This window comes from Hirundo rustica, chromosome Z, assembly GCF_015227805.2.
Source record: "Hirundo rustica isolate bHirRus1 chromosome Z, bHirRus1.pri.v3, whole genome shotgun sequence".
NCBI lineage: Eukaryota > Metazoa > Chordata > Aves > Passeriformes > Hirundinidae > Hirundo > Hirundo rustica.
Window position 1 is genome coordinate 70,386,589 of NC_053488.1, and position 15,752 is coordinate 70,402,340.

General features: G+C 40.2%; 1 protein-coding gene across 1 annotated transcript in view; it reads right to left on the reverse strand.

Moving 5' to 3' along the window:
- Positions 1-2,792: 2,792 nt before the first annotated feature.
- DGKQ (diacylglycerol kinase theta) overlaps positions 2,793-15,752 on the reverse strand; it is a 97,605-nt gene continuing 84,645 nt past the window's right edge. Inside the window, exons 21-23 of the mRNA XM_040091014.1 lie at positions 14,838-14,949; positions 11,483-11,635; positions 2,793-10,387 (exon numbers count right to left, since the gene is read on the reverse strand). Of these exons, the coding sequence (XP_039946948.1) occupies positions 10,289-10,387; positions 11,483-11,635; positions 14,838-14,949 (364 nt within the window). The 3' untranslated portion in view covers positions 2,793-10,288. The remainder of the gene's footprint in view (positions 10,388-11,482; positions 11,636-14,837; positions 14,950-15,752) is intronic.

The window sequence follows — 15,752 nt, forward strand, 5'->3', positions numbered from 1 at the left end:
TCACTTGTAGCCCAAAGAAGCCTGAAAAAGGTGTCAAATGTTTCTGGAGGAGAGCAAATATGACGAGCCATTGTAGACAGAAGAAACACAGGAGCAATGACAAATCCTGTGATGGGAATGGCTGATGAGGACTTAGGAGGAGATGCTGCTAGGGGCCACAGACTGGGAAGCTGAAATGCAGAAGAAAAATGTGCCACTCAGTCAACTGAAGCAGTCTCCTTACTTTAACAGTTCTGATGGAGTCTCTTCAATTCTGGCATGCCCTAGATGAGTACCATTTCCACACCTTTGTTGCAGGCATGCTGAGACTCTGTTGAATTGCGACCTCAGCCTCCATAAGTTTTTTCTGGACTGGAGATATTGGGGTTTGCCTGTGGGGACTGTGGCTTATGAGATTGAGAGTCAGTCATAGAAGACTTGCTATCAGTTCTGCTCCATGTTTTGCAGGGGAGGTTGCTACATCAGAGGACACCTGTGTGACAGAAAGATGGAAGCAGTACCTTCGATGCGAGGCTGTGTAGTGACCTCGTGTCTGGATTAATTTGGTCAACTTAGCCAGTTTGAAGCAGGACTGGCAAGATCCATGTGTCCTTGCTGCTGGGAATGTTTTGTGCCTTCTGAGCTGCTTGTACTTTGAAAATTGCAGGAGGGAAAGCTTCTTTGAACCAGGAGGTACTTGACCTCAAAACGGTGTGCAAATGAGTGGAGCTGTGAGCAGCATCCCCAGAAATCCTGGGCTGACAGCAGCCTTATAGTTACCTGTCACATATTCGAGGGTACTGTTCCAGCAGAGGTGCCAGTTCTTGCCTGTGAGAGTGGCTAATTGTGGTAAACAATCACTGATTAACAACACAGGTTGGCCGAGGGAAGCCCTGAAAGTGACAGAGCTTGTCCCTACCTCATTTTCCGGTGTGGAATGAGGTGTTGTTTGTGTGCAATTTCACTGTGTGCATTTTCTGATTCATACCCTGACCCCGACCCTGCCTCCAATTACAAGGGCCCTGCATTAAGTCAGCAGGCTTCTGGTCAGAGCACTTGTCTGGGCAGACTCTGTGTCTCATCCATGCAGGCTGTTCTACCTCTCTAACGTGTCTATAACCATTTTCTTGCTCTCGGTTTTCCCCTCACTCCCTCTCTTTCTGTGATTCCCTAGCAGATTTTTAGGCTGGGTTTTTTGGTTTCCAGAACCTGAAAGCCAGCTGCTGGATAGACCAAAACAGTATAGTGCCAGCTAAAAGAGAAGTATTGAGAAATTGTGAGAGACAGAGATTAATTCAGGAGTGAATGTTAGTTGATTAGTATCAGGAGTGATCATTAGTTGATGAGGAGGCAGAGGTTTGACCCATTTGTATTACTTGTGTCATAGCTGCTTGCCTGTATGTGAGCACTGCTCTGTCTGCATGGATTTGTTTTCAAGATGCTGATGCCACTGCTGCGGGTTCCAGCATTTAGTTATTCAGCCCCAGAAGGAGGGATCACAGGTGCTACAGTTGTTCACAAGAAGAAAGCATTGTTTCAGGGCCCAAAGCTGTCATCTGATGATCAATTTGATGTCCAAAATTATTCCATTAACCCTTAATTTCCTTCTGACTTATTATTTACCTAAAGTTTTTTTGTTTAGCTGAGCTTCAGCATATTGTCTAACTGGTGGCTAAATGCACACTGAAGTTAAGCTGGGATTTATCATGGTCCAGACACCAGTTCCCCTTGATGAGGACGCAGTATAGCCGGATTGCAAGGCACAACCCTCTATGGTCAGGGAGGGACTGTTGGCAGTTGTTTACTCCTCTTGCTGTTCTCTCAGCCCAGAGGAGGGTAGGAGTAAAATAATTTCAGGTTGGGATTTTTGTGGTTTGTTTTTCCCTTTTTTTCTTTATGAAGGTCAGCATTTTTTTTCCTTCCCCTCTTCCCAGAACTGTAGCCCCGAACTGAGGTCTTCCATGTATGATTTTTAAATGTAATTGTAGCTGCTTCAGAGCTTGTTGATTTGCAGTAACAGTAAGGAACAGTAAGGTTTGTCCAGAGGTGTGACATAACCAAAGCCTCGTCAGTTCTGCAGTCAATTGTTGAACAGAGCAGGGAGAACCAATATCTTATTGCCAGAGGCAAAGTTACTGCAGCAGGGACATCCCAAGTGGAGGTGTCCAGCTGATGGACCACCCCCAGCCATGAAAGGCAAACCTCAATCTCCAAGGAGGGGTGAGCTGTCCACCCACAATGGGGCAGGGGTTCCATTTGGGTCTGGCTCACTGGACAGCCCTTGCACTTGTCCCAGCTGAGTCTCTCCAAGCCAAGGTCCATGAGGTCTGGCCCTTGAGTCCACCACTGCGCACCTGAGTCAAGCACAAGGCTATGCGTGGGCCTGTTACCCACAGCCTGAAAACACCAGGTCACGTGTTTCTAGAGAAATGCGAACAGGGCAAGGAATTGTACAAAAATACCTTGGAAAATGTGCATAATCATCATTAAAGTAACTCAAAATACCAGAAATGTTTAACACACTGTGGTCCTATCATAGAAAGACTTTAACAATTACAGTGCTATCCACAGAAATAAAGGTTCTAGAGGTGCTTGAATGTTGCAGGGATCAACCTTAGATGTCATGTCACAAATGAAAACTTATGAAATCACACTGTTAGAATACAGCCACCCTTTCACAGGGCATGACCAAATCTCAAACAGCAAGGCTACAGAATTCCTATAAAAGCAGCACCCAGCTGAAATAAAGTATGTTTCTTTCTGTGGAAGTGTATTCCACTATTTTAATTTAAAGCATAACTACTCCACAAGCATACAGGGTAGAAGAGATGTTGTATTTTTCACAGCAAGTTCTAGTTACAGATCTCTGGAACTTGTAAAGAATACTTAGAATACAATATTTCATATTGGTGCAAAATGTACAGTCAAACACGAAACACATACTTCAAAATATACACAGAATTGTTCTAAGAACAGAACCCAAGGATGAACAGATGTTTAAATATAAGAGAAAAAGTCTATCTTTTATAAATTACATTTTTAAAAATCTCTTCGTACACTAGGTATGTTGCTTAGACAAGTTACCACAATATAGTGACAAGTCTCATTGGCAAGGCAGACACAGAAAAAAGTTACATCATTAAAAGCTAGTTTTTGAGACAAATCCACAATTAAGTGTGTGATAACGCATTATTGGTTTGAGGCACAGAGTGTGGAAACCGTTTTCAACCACTTTAATGCTTATACTTAGGCTTTTTTCTTTTTTTTTTTCTGAGAATTAGGCAGATGCACAAAGAAAAAGCACTAGACAATAGCTTGTCATCTTACATTAGTTTATTGGTTCAGGATTCTTTATTACAGATGTATTAGAACATTCACAAGAACTGCTACGAGACACCTTAAGAGTATCCTGATAATAAAACAGCATTCATACAACTCTGTAAATTGGATGATTTAAATAACCAGAAGTGAAAACCAGTTATTTAAGCAATAGTTAAGTCATAGTTTGAGAAGAATTAAGATGTCATCAGTAATTTGTAAGTAGCAGAGATACTGACATCTATAGTGAATTATGAACTCTAATGCTTTGCATTCAAAGCAGAGATGTTGTCTTCCAATACTCAGAACTTGTAGCTTCAAGATACTGATTGCTGCTGGCTACACCATTGCTAACTAAACTATCACAAGGATAACTTGCTTTGGGCATGTTTGGAATGCTAGAGTTAGTACAGCTATTGCTATGCTACAGATCCCCAATTTTGCTTTAAAATAGCAGTGAAGGCTTTATAAGCACCCAAAATTACACAATAAATACTCAGTAATACTTCAAGCACCTCTTGCTACCCAATTTGGCAAGATAAGCAGCACTAAGAAATGGATGCCATGGTGAGACAAGGTGTTAGTTTGACTCAGGCACTCTTGATTTGTGCCTGCCTGCCTTCAGAAAGCAAAAGAGCCTGTGTGGCACACTCCGTAATGGTGAGAGAAAGGACTGTAAGTGCCAGATAGTCACCAGACTTACAACCTTTCTGCAATCAAGCACAAGGGCAGGCTCTCTGCTCTTCGACCTGCAGTGATCTGTATGGGGAAGAAGCTCTGCCTTGTGTGGCTGATGGTTATATTGAGAGTTGCTGCCAGAGGTGTAATAGAGATAGATACGCACAATATATGAAGCCATATCTTCTGAAATCAGGTTGTCCCCTAAATAACACATTTGACCAGTGCAGAGTGACATGCTAAATGGGTATGCTGCCAGGAGAGCTCAGAGCGATAATTACAGCAGTAACAATGCCCTATTAAAAATACTTTGCTTTGGGGCATATCTTTGTTATCTACAAATGTTTATTTCAAGACTTTTTCAGCACTGATCTGCTATAAAACCTTCTCATAATTATCTTCACAAAAAATAAAGTCACTCTTTCAGAAAACATATGTTCAATATAACACACTTGTATCAGTACAAATTTTGTCCTGTGACTCCATGGCAGAGAAGCTATAACCCACACTGAAATCTCTCCAAAGCAACATAACCAGGACTCTAAAACCAGAAGGGAACTATTCCATTAATTACCATGGTAAGTAAAAACAATGCTTCCAAAACACATGTAGAGTGCACTGTTTCAGTGGACACGTATGGGTTTACAATCAATAGTCACTGTCCTGTAAACATTGAAACTGCTGCTCTAATTGCAGGTTAAGGTTAGTAATTTGCATTAATTTCACTGCACACTACACTCTACATTCTATACAATGCCTACACTGCTAAAAAAACCCCAAGAAACAACAAAACAAAACCATTAAATAGCAAAAGGAATGAAGGCTTTGGGCTGCATGTCTCCTGCAACTAAGTGTCGAATCATTAAGTGTTGATATTTTAAATAAAACTTAAACATTATTTTATGCATTATAGAAGCAGTCTAGTAAAACCTAAAACTTAGAATAGCAGCAAATTTGCTCAAAAACTTACATGAACTTTCAGTCAGTCAGCTATAAATACATTCTGCAATGTGAGAAGCAATCTCTATCCCCAAGCAGGCTTTCAAAGAGAACACAGTGTTAGACATGGATGGGGAACAGGAACACTACAGCCAGAGAAACTCCTGAACAATTGTATTTTACAAACTTGTTCTCATTGTTATCTGAAAGTGCATCTTTGTATCTGTAGAATCATCCCCATATTTACAAAAAAAGTACAAACATTGCAATTTTGCCACACCCTTCGCCTATCTAACCTGTATTTTCTGTTAAGTGCAAAAAGTATAATGAAGTTATACATATTCTGATGCATATAAGATTGAAGCCTGAAAATGAGGCAACTTTGTCACCAGTGAATCCAAGGTAATTCAGTAGTTGCCAAACCTTTGCTGCACAGCTGCTAGGTGGCTAAAGTAGAAGCTGAAGTAGAAATTAAAGGATAGTCTAAGCCTAACTGACAGAGCAGCATTCTGAGCAGGAACTCCATTTCCCCACTCTCCACACACATTCACCAGCACATGCCCACACCTTCATTACCAGTTTTGGTACAGAGCTAGGCCCACAGGGCAGGAGGGCAGCCTGGCAGAAAGAGGAAGATGTGCAGTCACTCTGAACGTGGTAAGGAAGACTTTTGGGGTGCAGACTGAAAGAGTATCTACTGCCAGGGCACAACTCCAATGAGCTCCCAGTACTGTTGCTGGAATGTGCAAGACAGAGCATACCTACAGTTGGGACATTATTAAACACATATGCAACCAAATCTGTTGTGTCTTCAACATAAGCCCATTTTAAGTGTCACAACAGCTCCTCTTACCTTCTCCTCCCACAAAAAGAGTTTCATTTGATAATGACTTTTTCATGCCAATGGACTGCTACAAACTCACATGGATGCATAAATGCCGAGCAATTTGAAACAGCTGATATTCAGATCAAGTGCATTATTTGCTCTTTAAAGAAATGAAATTTATACAATAATTGTAAGAGGGTAACCACGAAGATATACAACAATTATCTGTAACAGTTCATTTAGTTTTGTTCCTTAGTTAAGTCTTGCAGTGACACCTTCTTCCTGTTTTTTAAATGCTACAATAGCCATTGCCATTGGTTTTAGACACACAGATACTTGATTAAAATCTAGAAACAGCAAGCAGAGCTCAAACTGCATAACTGCAGAGACTCTGAACACTAAACACAGTTGTGCTTTCACTATATTGCCATGATGTTTTGTTGGAAAGTGCAAGTCCTGCCTCATGTCCAAAACCAGTGAGAAAAAGATGCAGAAGTGAGTGCTATCAGAATGATGCAACAGGGCAAAAGCTGTATAATTAGGCACTGTGGAAGGATATAGAATAAGGCGTATTCTTAAACGTGTGTGCACATGTATGTACACATACATATATATACATATATAAACAAAAGGGTTTTGGCAAAATAACTGTTCCACCTAAAAATCAATGCAGTGAAAACACCAGCAATTTAAACTGTACAAATCAAGGGTAAAAGCCATGGGAAAAAAAGCAGCAAATTTTCTGAAGTAGCACCCATATCTCAGGGATGAGCTTTTGAATTTTGGTTCTGCTAATCCAAGGCAGAGGTAATGCATTTATCCACCAAAATCGATTTTACCTGACCACCTGCACTAATCTGTGACATTAGGGTATTTGAAAGGAGCCAGGACCTTTCAAAACACAGGTTTTCAGGACCTTTCTCACCCCAATGCTGGCAATGCCTAAGTAGGACACTAGTAAAAGGTCAGGAGAGTACCTCAGCAGGAGAGATGCTAGTTGTGCTATTTGTGCCTGCCATGGTTTATAGGCAAGGTAAAAAGGCAGTGCAGAGAGGATGAAAGAAGGTGCTCAGGATGACAAAGAGCATGCATCTCTTCCCTGTCCACAGTTATAGCTCCTGGTCCTGTTACTTAACATCTGTCTTTAAATAAATGAGCCTCTTCCCCAGCACTTTTGTTGCTGCATTATTTGAAGTACTTGGCCATGTGACCACTAGGTTCTCACAGAATACTACTCAGTCAGTAAGGAAAATCATCTATCTGCCCACTGTCCCATAAATTATACTGCATTGTTATGTGCAGTGGAAAGGCTAAGTCTAAATGTTTCATATTAACTGCAAAGAGTTATCCTCTCCCTTCATGCAGGCCTTGCATACCATGGAAGACAATATGAGGCCCACCCAAACATCATATGCAATGAAAATGTGAGAAAAAAAAATACACACACACATATATTCTCGATATAATGGCCTTTACAGAACCTGAAAGTATAACATCTTAATAGAGAGGTTAATGAGTAAGTTTCTCCTTTTAAAAGCTTTACAGGGCGTTTACTATCTCAACTGGATTCTGTTTTGTCATCAAAACACATTAAGCATCATCTTTTGATGCACAGAGGCTTATATACTAAGTGTGTTTTTCTTAAGCTATGTTTTCATTCCAGTGTGGCACTCATCTGCTCAAATATATGGCAGTTGGTTTCTGGAAAAAAAAAAAGGAAAGTAAAACAAAACTCAAAGCCTTCTGTCCTCCACCAGGACCCCCTCTGGAAGCTATCCCAAAACAGGCTCGTACAGAGTTCCAGGGATGGGAAATCTCCAGGAAGAATATGCCAAAGCAAGGAGCCCTCTGATTAAAATATTGTGACCTGTGAGTTCCATGTTATTTCAGATAACAGAGCAAAAGGAAAGACAGCCAGGCCCTTAACAAGCCAAGAACTTGAAACACTGTCAGCTACGTGCTGCAGGATTATATATGCCTGGAAAAATAGTAAGACAGGGTTATTTATTTGGGCTGCAAAGACAATTTTAAGTACCAGCAATCTTCAAATTTATGCGTGTTTTCTCTAACAAAAAGCCCAGCTTCCATTACTGACTCAGCAACTGGAAAGTAGACTATGCATTCTTTCTGCTGCCTCAAGGATACAAAGCAGTTTCTCTCTCTTTCTGGACAATTATGAAACAGTAGCCTATTCCAGATTTCCTCTCTAATATGTGAGTTTCATTCAGAGAGTGCACATCCTGAAACATAACACTTCATCCTCCCTACTTGTAATGCTGGTAGCAGGATGTCAGAGGAAGTCCAAATGACCCCTCATGCCCAGGTTCTAAAGACAACCCTGTGTTTAATGATCAGGAAGACAAGGGTTTTAGGTCTGTACTATCCAAACTATTTCATTCACAGTATGAATCCAATTTTCATGTTGAATAAAAGTTAAGTTGAAGTCCACACTGTGGGATCTGAAGAACATCCCCAAATTTAAATTAAGAATTTAAACAATTAAGAAAATATTTCACTGAAAACAGAAGTCATTCCTCCAACTGCATCTCTACCAGAAAACTGAGAAGGAATCACTAGATTGAAAGAAGCTTCAGGCATATGCCATTTTCCATAGCTGTTTTGTCTCTCTTTATAGGTTTAGCTGCATCATTCTGTTGCTACAAATGACATTCACACCCTTGTAGCACCATGACTGGAAAGCAGAAAGCACATGTAATGATCAGCTGTTGCTGAAGCTGGCACAGTGCTGAGTGTACAGACTCATCCACAAGAACTGCCTCAGCATGTAACTGGCTCCATCACAAAACAGCTTTTGCGTATTTCAAAGTTACACTTAAGTCCCCCAAAGCAGCTAGAGATGTTTTTCTAGACACACTGGCAAGAGGAATGCTCCTAAGGCTGACACTCCAGTGATGAATTCATGCCTGATGAATTCATGCTACCCACAGCTGAAATAGTTATTACTGTGCAGCAGAGGATAAGTAAGCCCACCATATGGCTAAGTGGGCTCTAGCCAACATTTCTTAAGCGGCTCCAAGCAGCAGATGCATACAAGTGGCAAAACCTTGCAGCCCCACCCTTACCCACAAGTGGCTCACAGAGCCCTTTGTGTATGATGTTGGCCAAACTGAAAGGTTCAGACCCTGGGGAACCATGGTGAGATGAGACAGCAGAGATGTGAGTCAAGAACATTACTACAGCCATGGATAGCAGATACAGATAGTGTATGGCAGGACCAGCACGGCTGCTGCAGCACCAGTCTCCAGCAGGAAGCTGTAAAAGTACTGGATCCCCACACCTTCAGCAGATGGGTAAACACAGAGGGATGTTCTTGGCCTCACAGGAACTGATGGAGAAACAGCCTCTGAAGAGCACACACTCGTCCAAGTGAGAAAAGACAGTCACTGTGTCTCTGGGCCCACATCTAATAACAACACCCAAAAAGACTTGAGAAGCCTGATGAGGTAAATTAATTTTCGTGATGCTTCTCGTATTCCCAGTTATTTGAAGCCTAGAGCATGTTACATGCACATTACAGGCTTCAATAGCTGCTAGGGCTCCTCAGCAAAGTGATGCTGTAATCAGTTCAGCTCTAACATATGACTCTGCTAATTTACTTAACTGAACGCTAAATGGTATTCTTTTAACCTAATTAATGAAGATTCTTGAGCTCTCTCTTATATAACAGTCCAAATTAATGAAAATGAAACAACACGAGTGAAGTCAGGACAAAAAAGTCTGATGTCAAAGATAATGATTTCAGTGATAGAAAATAATTGCTATAATATACTACTGCCTTGGGTATTCTTGTTCCTTTTTTATTTTGAGAGTTGCCGCTGATGAAATTCAAATGCCTGTTAAAACAGGCTTTGGCTGAATAATAAGAAACTAAGCTACAGTTGAAAAATTGCTATACAGGCTGTTTCCCCATCATTCATGCTGTCCAAATACTGTTGAAGTAAATGCTCTGAAATATTTTGACTCAACTGTTCTAGCACTTTCTCTCTCTTCCCAGTGCACTGGGATCCTTTTACAGAATTAATCTCTCCTGTGTTTTGTGTTTTTCCCTTTACACTTGTACTATTTTAGCTGTGCTCTTTGGACTGATCTAAGGAGTTCTCAGCAGCTCATGTTTTTGCCTTTTTTTGGTTAGGCTGCTATTGTGAGCATTAATTTAAAGGAACATATTTTCAGTTATAGAACAATTTTAAAAATTATCTATGGAATGATTTTCTTTAAGAATGAACTGGGAGGAGGGAAGGATATTTCATGAAGGCAAATGCACAAATCTCGGTATCTTGGAATCTCTGTTTGGCTGGGAAACTGCTTACAGAAAAGCAACCCCAAGTAAACATTTCAGATGAGACAAGTGGTACATAAGAGTTATTTGTGACAATGAGGTACTATCTTTGAAAGACAAAGAAGAACCCAGTACTATCAAAATGTAATGAAAGGCACAGTCATAGGCAACACTCTTCATGACTTGTCTGCACTCGGTTTTACTGGATGACAGTGGTATCTACCATAGGCGTGAGCACAGATCTCCCCTTAGCGTCCTCCTTCAGAGACTGACATGCTATCCACTTTCATCTCTTTCAGGCTTCCAGTTTTTTTCTGCTTCTGCTTGGATTTTTTCAACATATGGACCTAAAATTGAAAAATTTAAAACAAGGTGAGTACTAAAATATCTGTATTCATCAATAAGCTGATCTAAGGCAACCAAGTAAAAAGCTGAACTGCAACAGAAAGACATTTAAATACAGAACTATCTGGTGCACCTATCCTTGTAAAGCTATAGGATTTACTGCCTTTTTAACATAAACATACACATGTTATGTATATGTGTATGCACATATACTCCTGTAAACACACACATATATATTATATATAGACAGTCAGTATAACTAGACAGTAACCTGGTAGTAGAAGAAATGTTTCTCACTGAAGGACAAGTTAGGTTTGCTCTCTCTTTCCATTACCCTCCCACTTCTTCTCATGAAAAGAACAAAGTTTAACTTATTCTGAAACTTTGAGGTATGACCCTCTCTTTCACTCCTCCTTAGCAAGGGCAGTTGTTCTGGTAGCCCTCCCAGTACAGCTACATATCCTCTGAGCTTGCCTATAGCAGCAAATGTCTGTGAGTTGAAAAGCCATCCTTAAGGTAGCAGGCAAATGTGCAGACTGTTGTGCACCACAGTCACCTACTGCAAAAATGTTTATTTCACAATTTCAAAGTCAATTGAGAAGTTAAATTCGTAGGGAGCTAATGCTATTATTTTATGTACGTATGGAGATAATCAAGAAAAAACAGATACTGATTACTCAAGTCTCTTTTTCACAGACCCTGCTCCTCTCTCATTCATTTTTCTCCTTTGCTACTACTGTCTGACAGACCTTCCCTTCTCCAGCAGACTGATTCCAGCCTTGCACACTGCAGTACTACCAGGGCCTTTATAACTGGCCTTCTTCAAGAAAAGAAACGCTGCCTGTAGATCTCAGTACAGAGGAAAACTTGAGCCACTAGGCCAAAGCTCAGGGACTATTTTTTTAAACATGAGCTTCTTCTGAGCCACTGGACAGAGCCTTCAAACCATCCTCTTTGCAAATTGCTATGTCAGTTACCACACAGTGCTAAAGCAACTTCTTTAGGGTTAAGCATCAGAACACAGACAAGCAGGATAATACGGTAACATCCAGTGCAGGAACGAAGTCAAATTGCTAAGAGAAACCTCCACCCAGTACCTTTGGTCCTGCAGCAGAAATTATAATCTGGCCAGGGGCCTGAATCCAAGGCTCTCCATCAACTTGAACGGGAATTGGCTTTAGGAGTGTTACACGGAAATATGAGCCTTGGGCTATGCGGATTCCTGATCGAAAACCACCTTGGACTTGACCCTGTTAGGGAATAAAAGCCAGGATATCAATCACTCCTATTAAGAAGAAGTAGAAATACTAGCTGCAAGTAAAGTAGGTGGATATTATTTTATTCTTACCTGACATTTTAAGTTTCAGCTAAAAAACTGCTTAGGCAAAACTAGGATGCCTTTACTGCTGTTACAGTTTTAATTTGAAACTGGGCGGAAATACTAATTAATGTAGTGGTTTTATAGTCACTAAATTTTGGTCTTGGTATTTACTCTTTTTGTGGGAGAGAGACTAGGAGAAAAACAGAGCAGGCTCAAGCTTAAAAATGAACAAATAGTTTATCAACATACACTAAAAGAATAGAAAAAAAAGAAAGTTGGAAAAAAACTAAAATGGAATGAAACTTCAAAAACACTCTTTCCTCCCCTTACAAACTGTTCACTTTCCTACAAAACAACATAAAGAGACAAAACTTGTAACTTCCAGTCAGTTTCACCATCTGACAATAGTCTTTCATCAATTCTTTAGGGGAAGAGTCTCTCGTAGAGTCATGGATCCCACTGCCAACCTAGAACAGTTCTCTTGTGGGTTTTAAACTGTCACAAAAACAACCACCTGAAGAAACCTGCCTTTGTGACCCTCCCAGGAGCAGTTTCCCAAGCTGCTTATGGGTCATGGGTCTTAGACTTTTGCATACTGGGGTGTCACCTTTTAAAGATGAATAACTCCAAAGCAAAGGATTCTTCACCTCAAGATACAGAGATATCTTCTCACTTCTTCACTGGCACAGGGGGCTTCTCATCTTTATCTCTGTTCAAGCCTCTTATAGGATTAATATTACTTAGTCCATCACAAACACCTTTGCTCAAATCCACACACAAATTTAAACAATCATCTCCCCAAATGCTTATCTTTCCCATGATTTAAAGGAATGATCTAAATACAGAGTTAATTTCCATGGCTCAAGTAAGAATGGAACAACCAACTCTTCAACCCTGTCCCACTAGTCTTTTCACTCTTGCTTTACTGACTTCATGCTGTCTCTTCTTTATGTTCACTCTGTCCTTTCTTACTCTCTCAGAGAAGGGCTAAGCTCTGGAAGCTTCATGTTGCTAAGAAAGAGTTAAATCTGCTTGGAGTCTTTGTCTCTCTTTCTGTAGCTCATGGTGTTAGATGTTTCAAAGCCGCACTGGTGAGGGAGGAAGAACTCACAGAAACATCAGAGATCAGAGCACCCCGGCAGTCCGGAATTATAAAAAAAAAAACCAGGCAGAATCATAAATGTCTCCTCAGCCCATCTCTTGGTGTAAATTGGGGTGGCTTTGGTCCAAATGGTGCCCATAGCTCCCATCAGGGGCCCAGCAGAGATTTCTCTCTGCTCCAGGGAAGTTTGAAGAAAGTAGCTGTTACAAAACAGCAACCTCTCCTTCCCCCCACCACCCGGGAGCCGATGGAATCCGGCCAGGCCTCAGGCCAGCTTCCCCCCAAAAGGGGGGAGCAGCAGGCCCAACTCGATGTTACCTGTCTTTCTCTGGCCAAAGGAAAGAAGGAAAAAGGACCCACCTACAGGAAATCAAGGGGTTTTTTATGGTACTTCCCAAAGTCGCAGCTAACAATTTCAGTAGTCAGAATAGATGCCAATATTCCAGCTAACCCTCTGATAGGTCTCTGTCTCTTCCAAAGCAATTCCCAGATCCTGACCTGGAGAATTATTTTACATTTTTTTATAACTAAGAAACTAAACTGTACTAACTCATTACAACTGCCCTAGCATTAATTATTTCAGCTAGTCCAGGAAGGAGAACTCAGATACCTCTGCAGGCTGCAGGAGGCAAAACCACTCCCAAAGCAAAGCTGTGTGTACACCAAGATTGGCCAAGAAGCATACACTCACAAAGACCTTGTTTGCTTTGGCTTCCGCTCGGTAACACAGCAAATACTTCGAAAAACACCTAATAATACACACATACTTCAGCACACATGAAATTCTCAAGTCTAAAAGCAGTGTATTAATCAGAGTTTTTCCAAACTCAACTCCATCTAGCTACAGAAATACATACATACAAACACTGAACTTCTTATACACGTACTCAACTACAACTTAGTAAGTGAGTTAACTTTTAGAGTTAACTGTAGAAGTGAAGCAAAGTGAACTTTACTGCTACACGTACTCTTGGGGAAAGTGAGCAGAAACCAAAAATGGGAGTAAAAACCTTAATATCACAAACCCAAAGCACAGGTTTGTTAATATTTATACTCCAAATCTGCTTCTACTTTCACAAAAGATTTGAGGATGTCTAACAAAATAACTCTTAGTGTATTTTAGATGATCTAAATTACAAAATAAAGTTGACCAACACCAAAGATTGAGCTCCACAATATTTAAGCACCCATCCTTCCATTTTTTTGGTGGTTTTATGAATTATTTATCTCTAGTTACCTGACAACAGCATATATATATATATATATAAAAATATATAAATATATGTATTTATATATTTATATATAAAATATTTAAATATATTTTTCAGCAGCAGATTTCTTTAAATAGTGGTAAGATATGAACAAAAAAATAACCTACCATCCCACAGGACTGAGTTACTAATAGCAGACCATTTTAAAAAAATGTAATACATGAAAGAAAAAAGAATTTTATAAGTTGAGTCATAATATTCTTTGCAGAACAGCATACCACCTGCTTGATGTAGCATTCAAATCAAGAGCAGCAAGTATCAAATTCTCAGTGACAGGCTGAAAAGCCTGTGGCAGATTATAAAGCAACCCATCTTGATGGAATCTCCACTGTGATTGTGATGAGGTATGACAAGACTTTTTGCAAATACAATAGGTGAAGGGTGCATATTTTTGTAATATTAGAATAAAATCTTGTTTTCATCCCATGAACTGTTCCATTTGGACACCATGATACCTGTTACAAGAAAGCTAGTGCATTCCATAATATCCATATTTAAATTCCATATATATACACACACACACACATATATACACACATATATGCACACATGTATGTTTCTCTACTTGGTTCAAAGTTATGATGCATTTCCCCATGGATTTTTAACAAGTTCTTAAGTCCTATTACTTCCTCTTACCCAAACTTAACAAAGAGGCATAATTTTTAGGACCATGCACTTGCAATGCACTGTTTGTCACAGAAAGAAGCCTGTCCCATAAAAAATATATTTCTTCTGTGCTTACTGGGATGCCAACTCACCATGTGAACGACGCCAGTCACACCAACCACTTCCAGCAGACCATCGTCAATACGTGGTTTCTCAAAGCGGTTGTCACTCTCAGACCCCCAGAGGTCAGCTCCAGAGCCCCAGCTGTGTGGAGAGCACACCAGTGACCACCTGTGGACCTGTGGTCTGGCCCTGGGCACACTCCGTGGTGCCCTGCTAGGGGTGGCTGGTTTCTCAGGCTTCAAAAGATACACACTCTGGCTCCCTCATCAGCTGGAGGGAGCAGTTTTCCTGCATTGTAAAAGCAGGAACTGTTTTTCTAAAATCTAGAAGAATTTTTATCAGATCTTGTAGTCATAAAAGGAGCAAAGTAAATAGTTTCCATTGGAAATAAGAGGTGTGTCAACAGGAAGGAGGTAACTATGTAGAGTTTTAGTTTGCTGGGAAATACAGGTTACAGCTAAACTAACCCTTAATTTTCAAGACTAAAAAACTTATAATAGCTCTTACTGGTCTTGACAACATTCACAGAAATTACTTAAAAGAAACTAAAGCTAAAACAATTATCGATATTTCATTCTTGTACCTGGGCAAAAGCACTTGTAGTTAAGCAGATATTCATGCACTTCAGTCCTGTGACTGAAACGCTTCTGTCAATTTAAACCATGCTGCTTTTTTTCCAGTATTGACCCTTCCCATTCAAATCACTTGCTTATTATTTTGGCACATGAACTACTTATCGCTTAACTGGGATATTTTCTTCTCCGCAGCTCTCATATTTGTGTACATGTTTGTACATGTGCTATGTATGTGCACATGTGTGTACATGTAAAAAGAAGTATTTGAATAAAACATTTTCAGACTAAAATGCAAAGAGTTACAGGTTGTTTGAGACAAGATTGTACTTGAAAAAATAATAGTGGCAGGACTCATTATCTGCTGGTTTT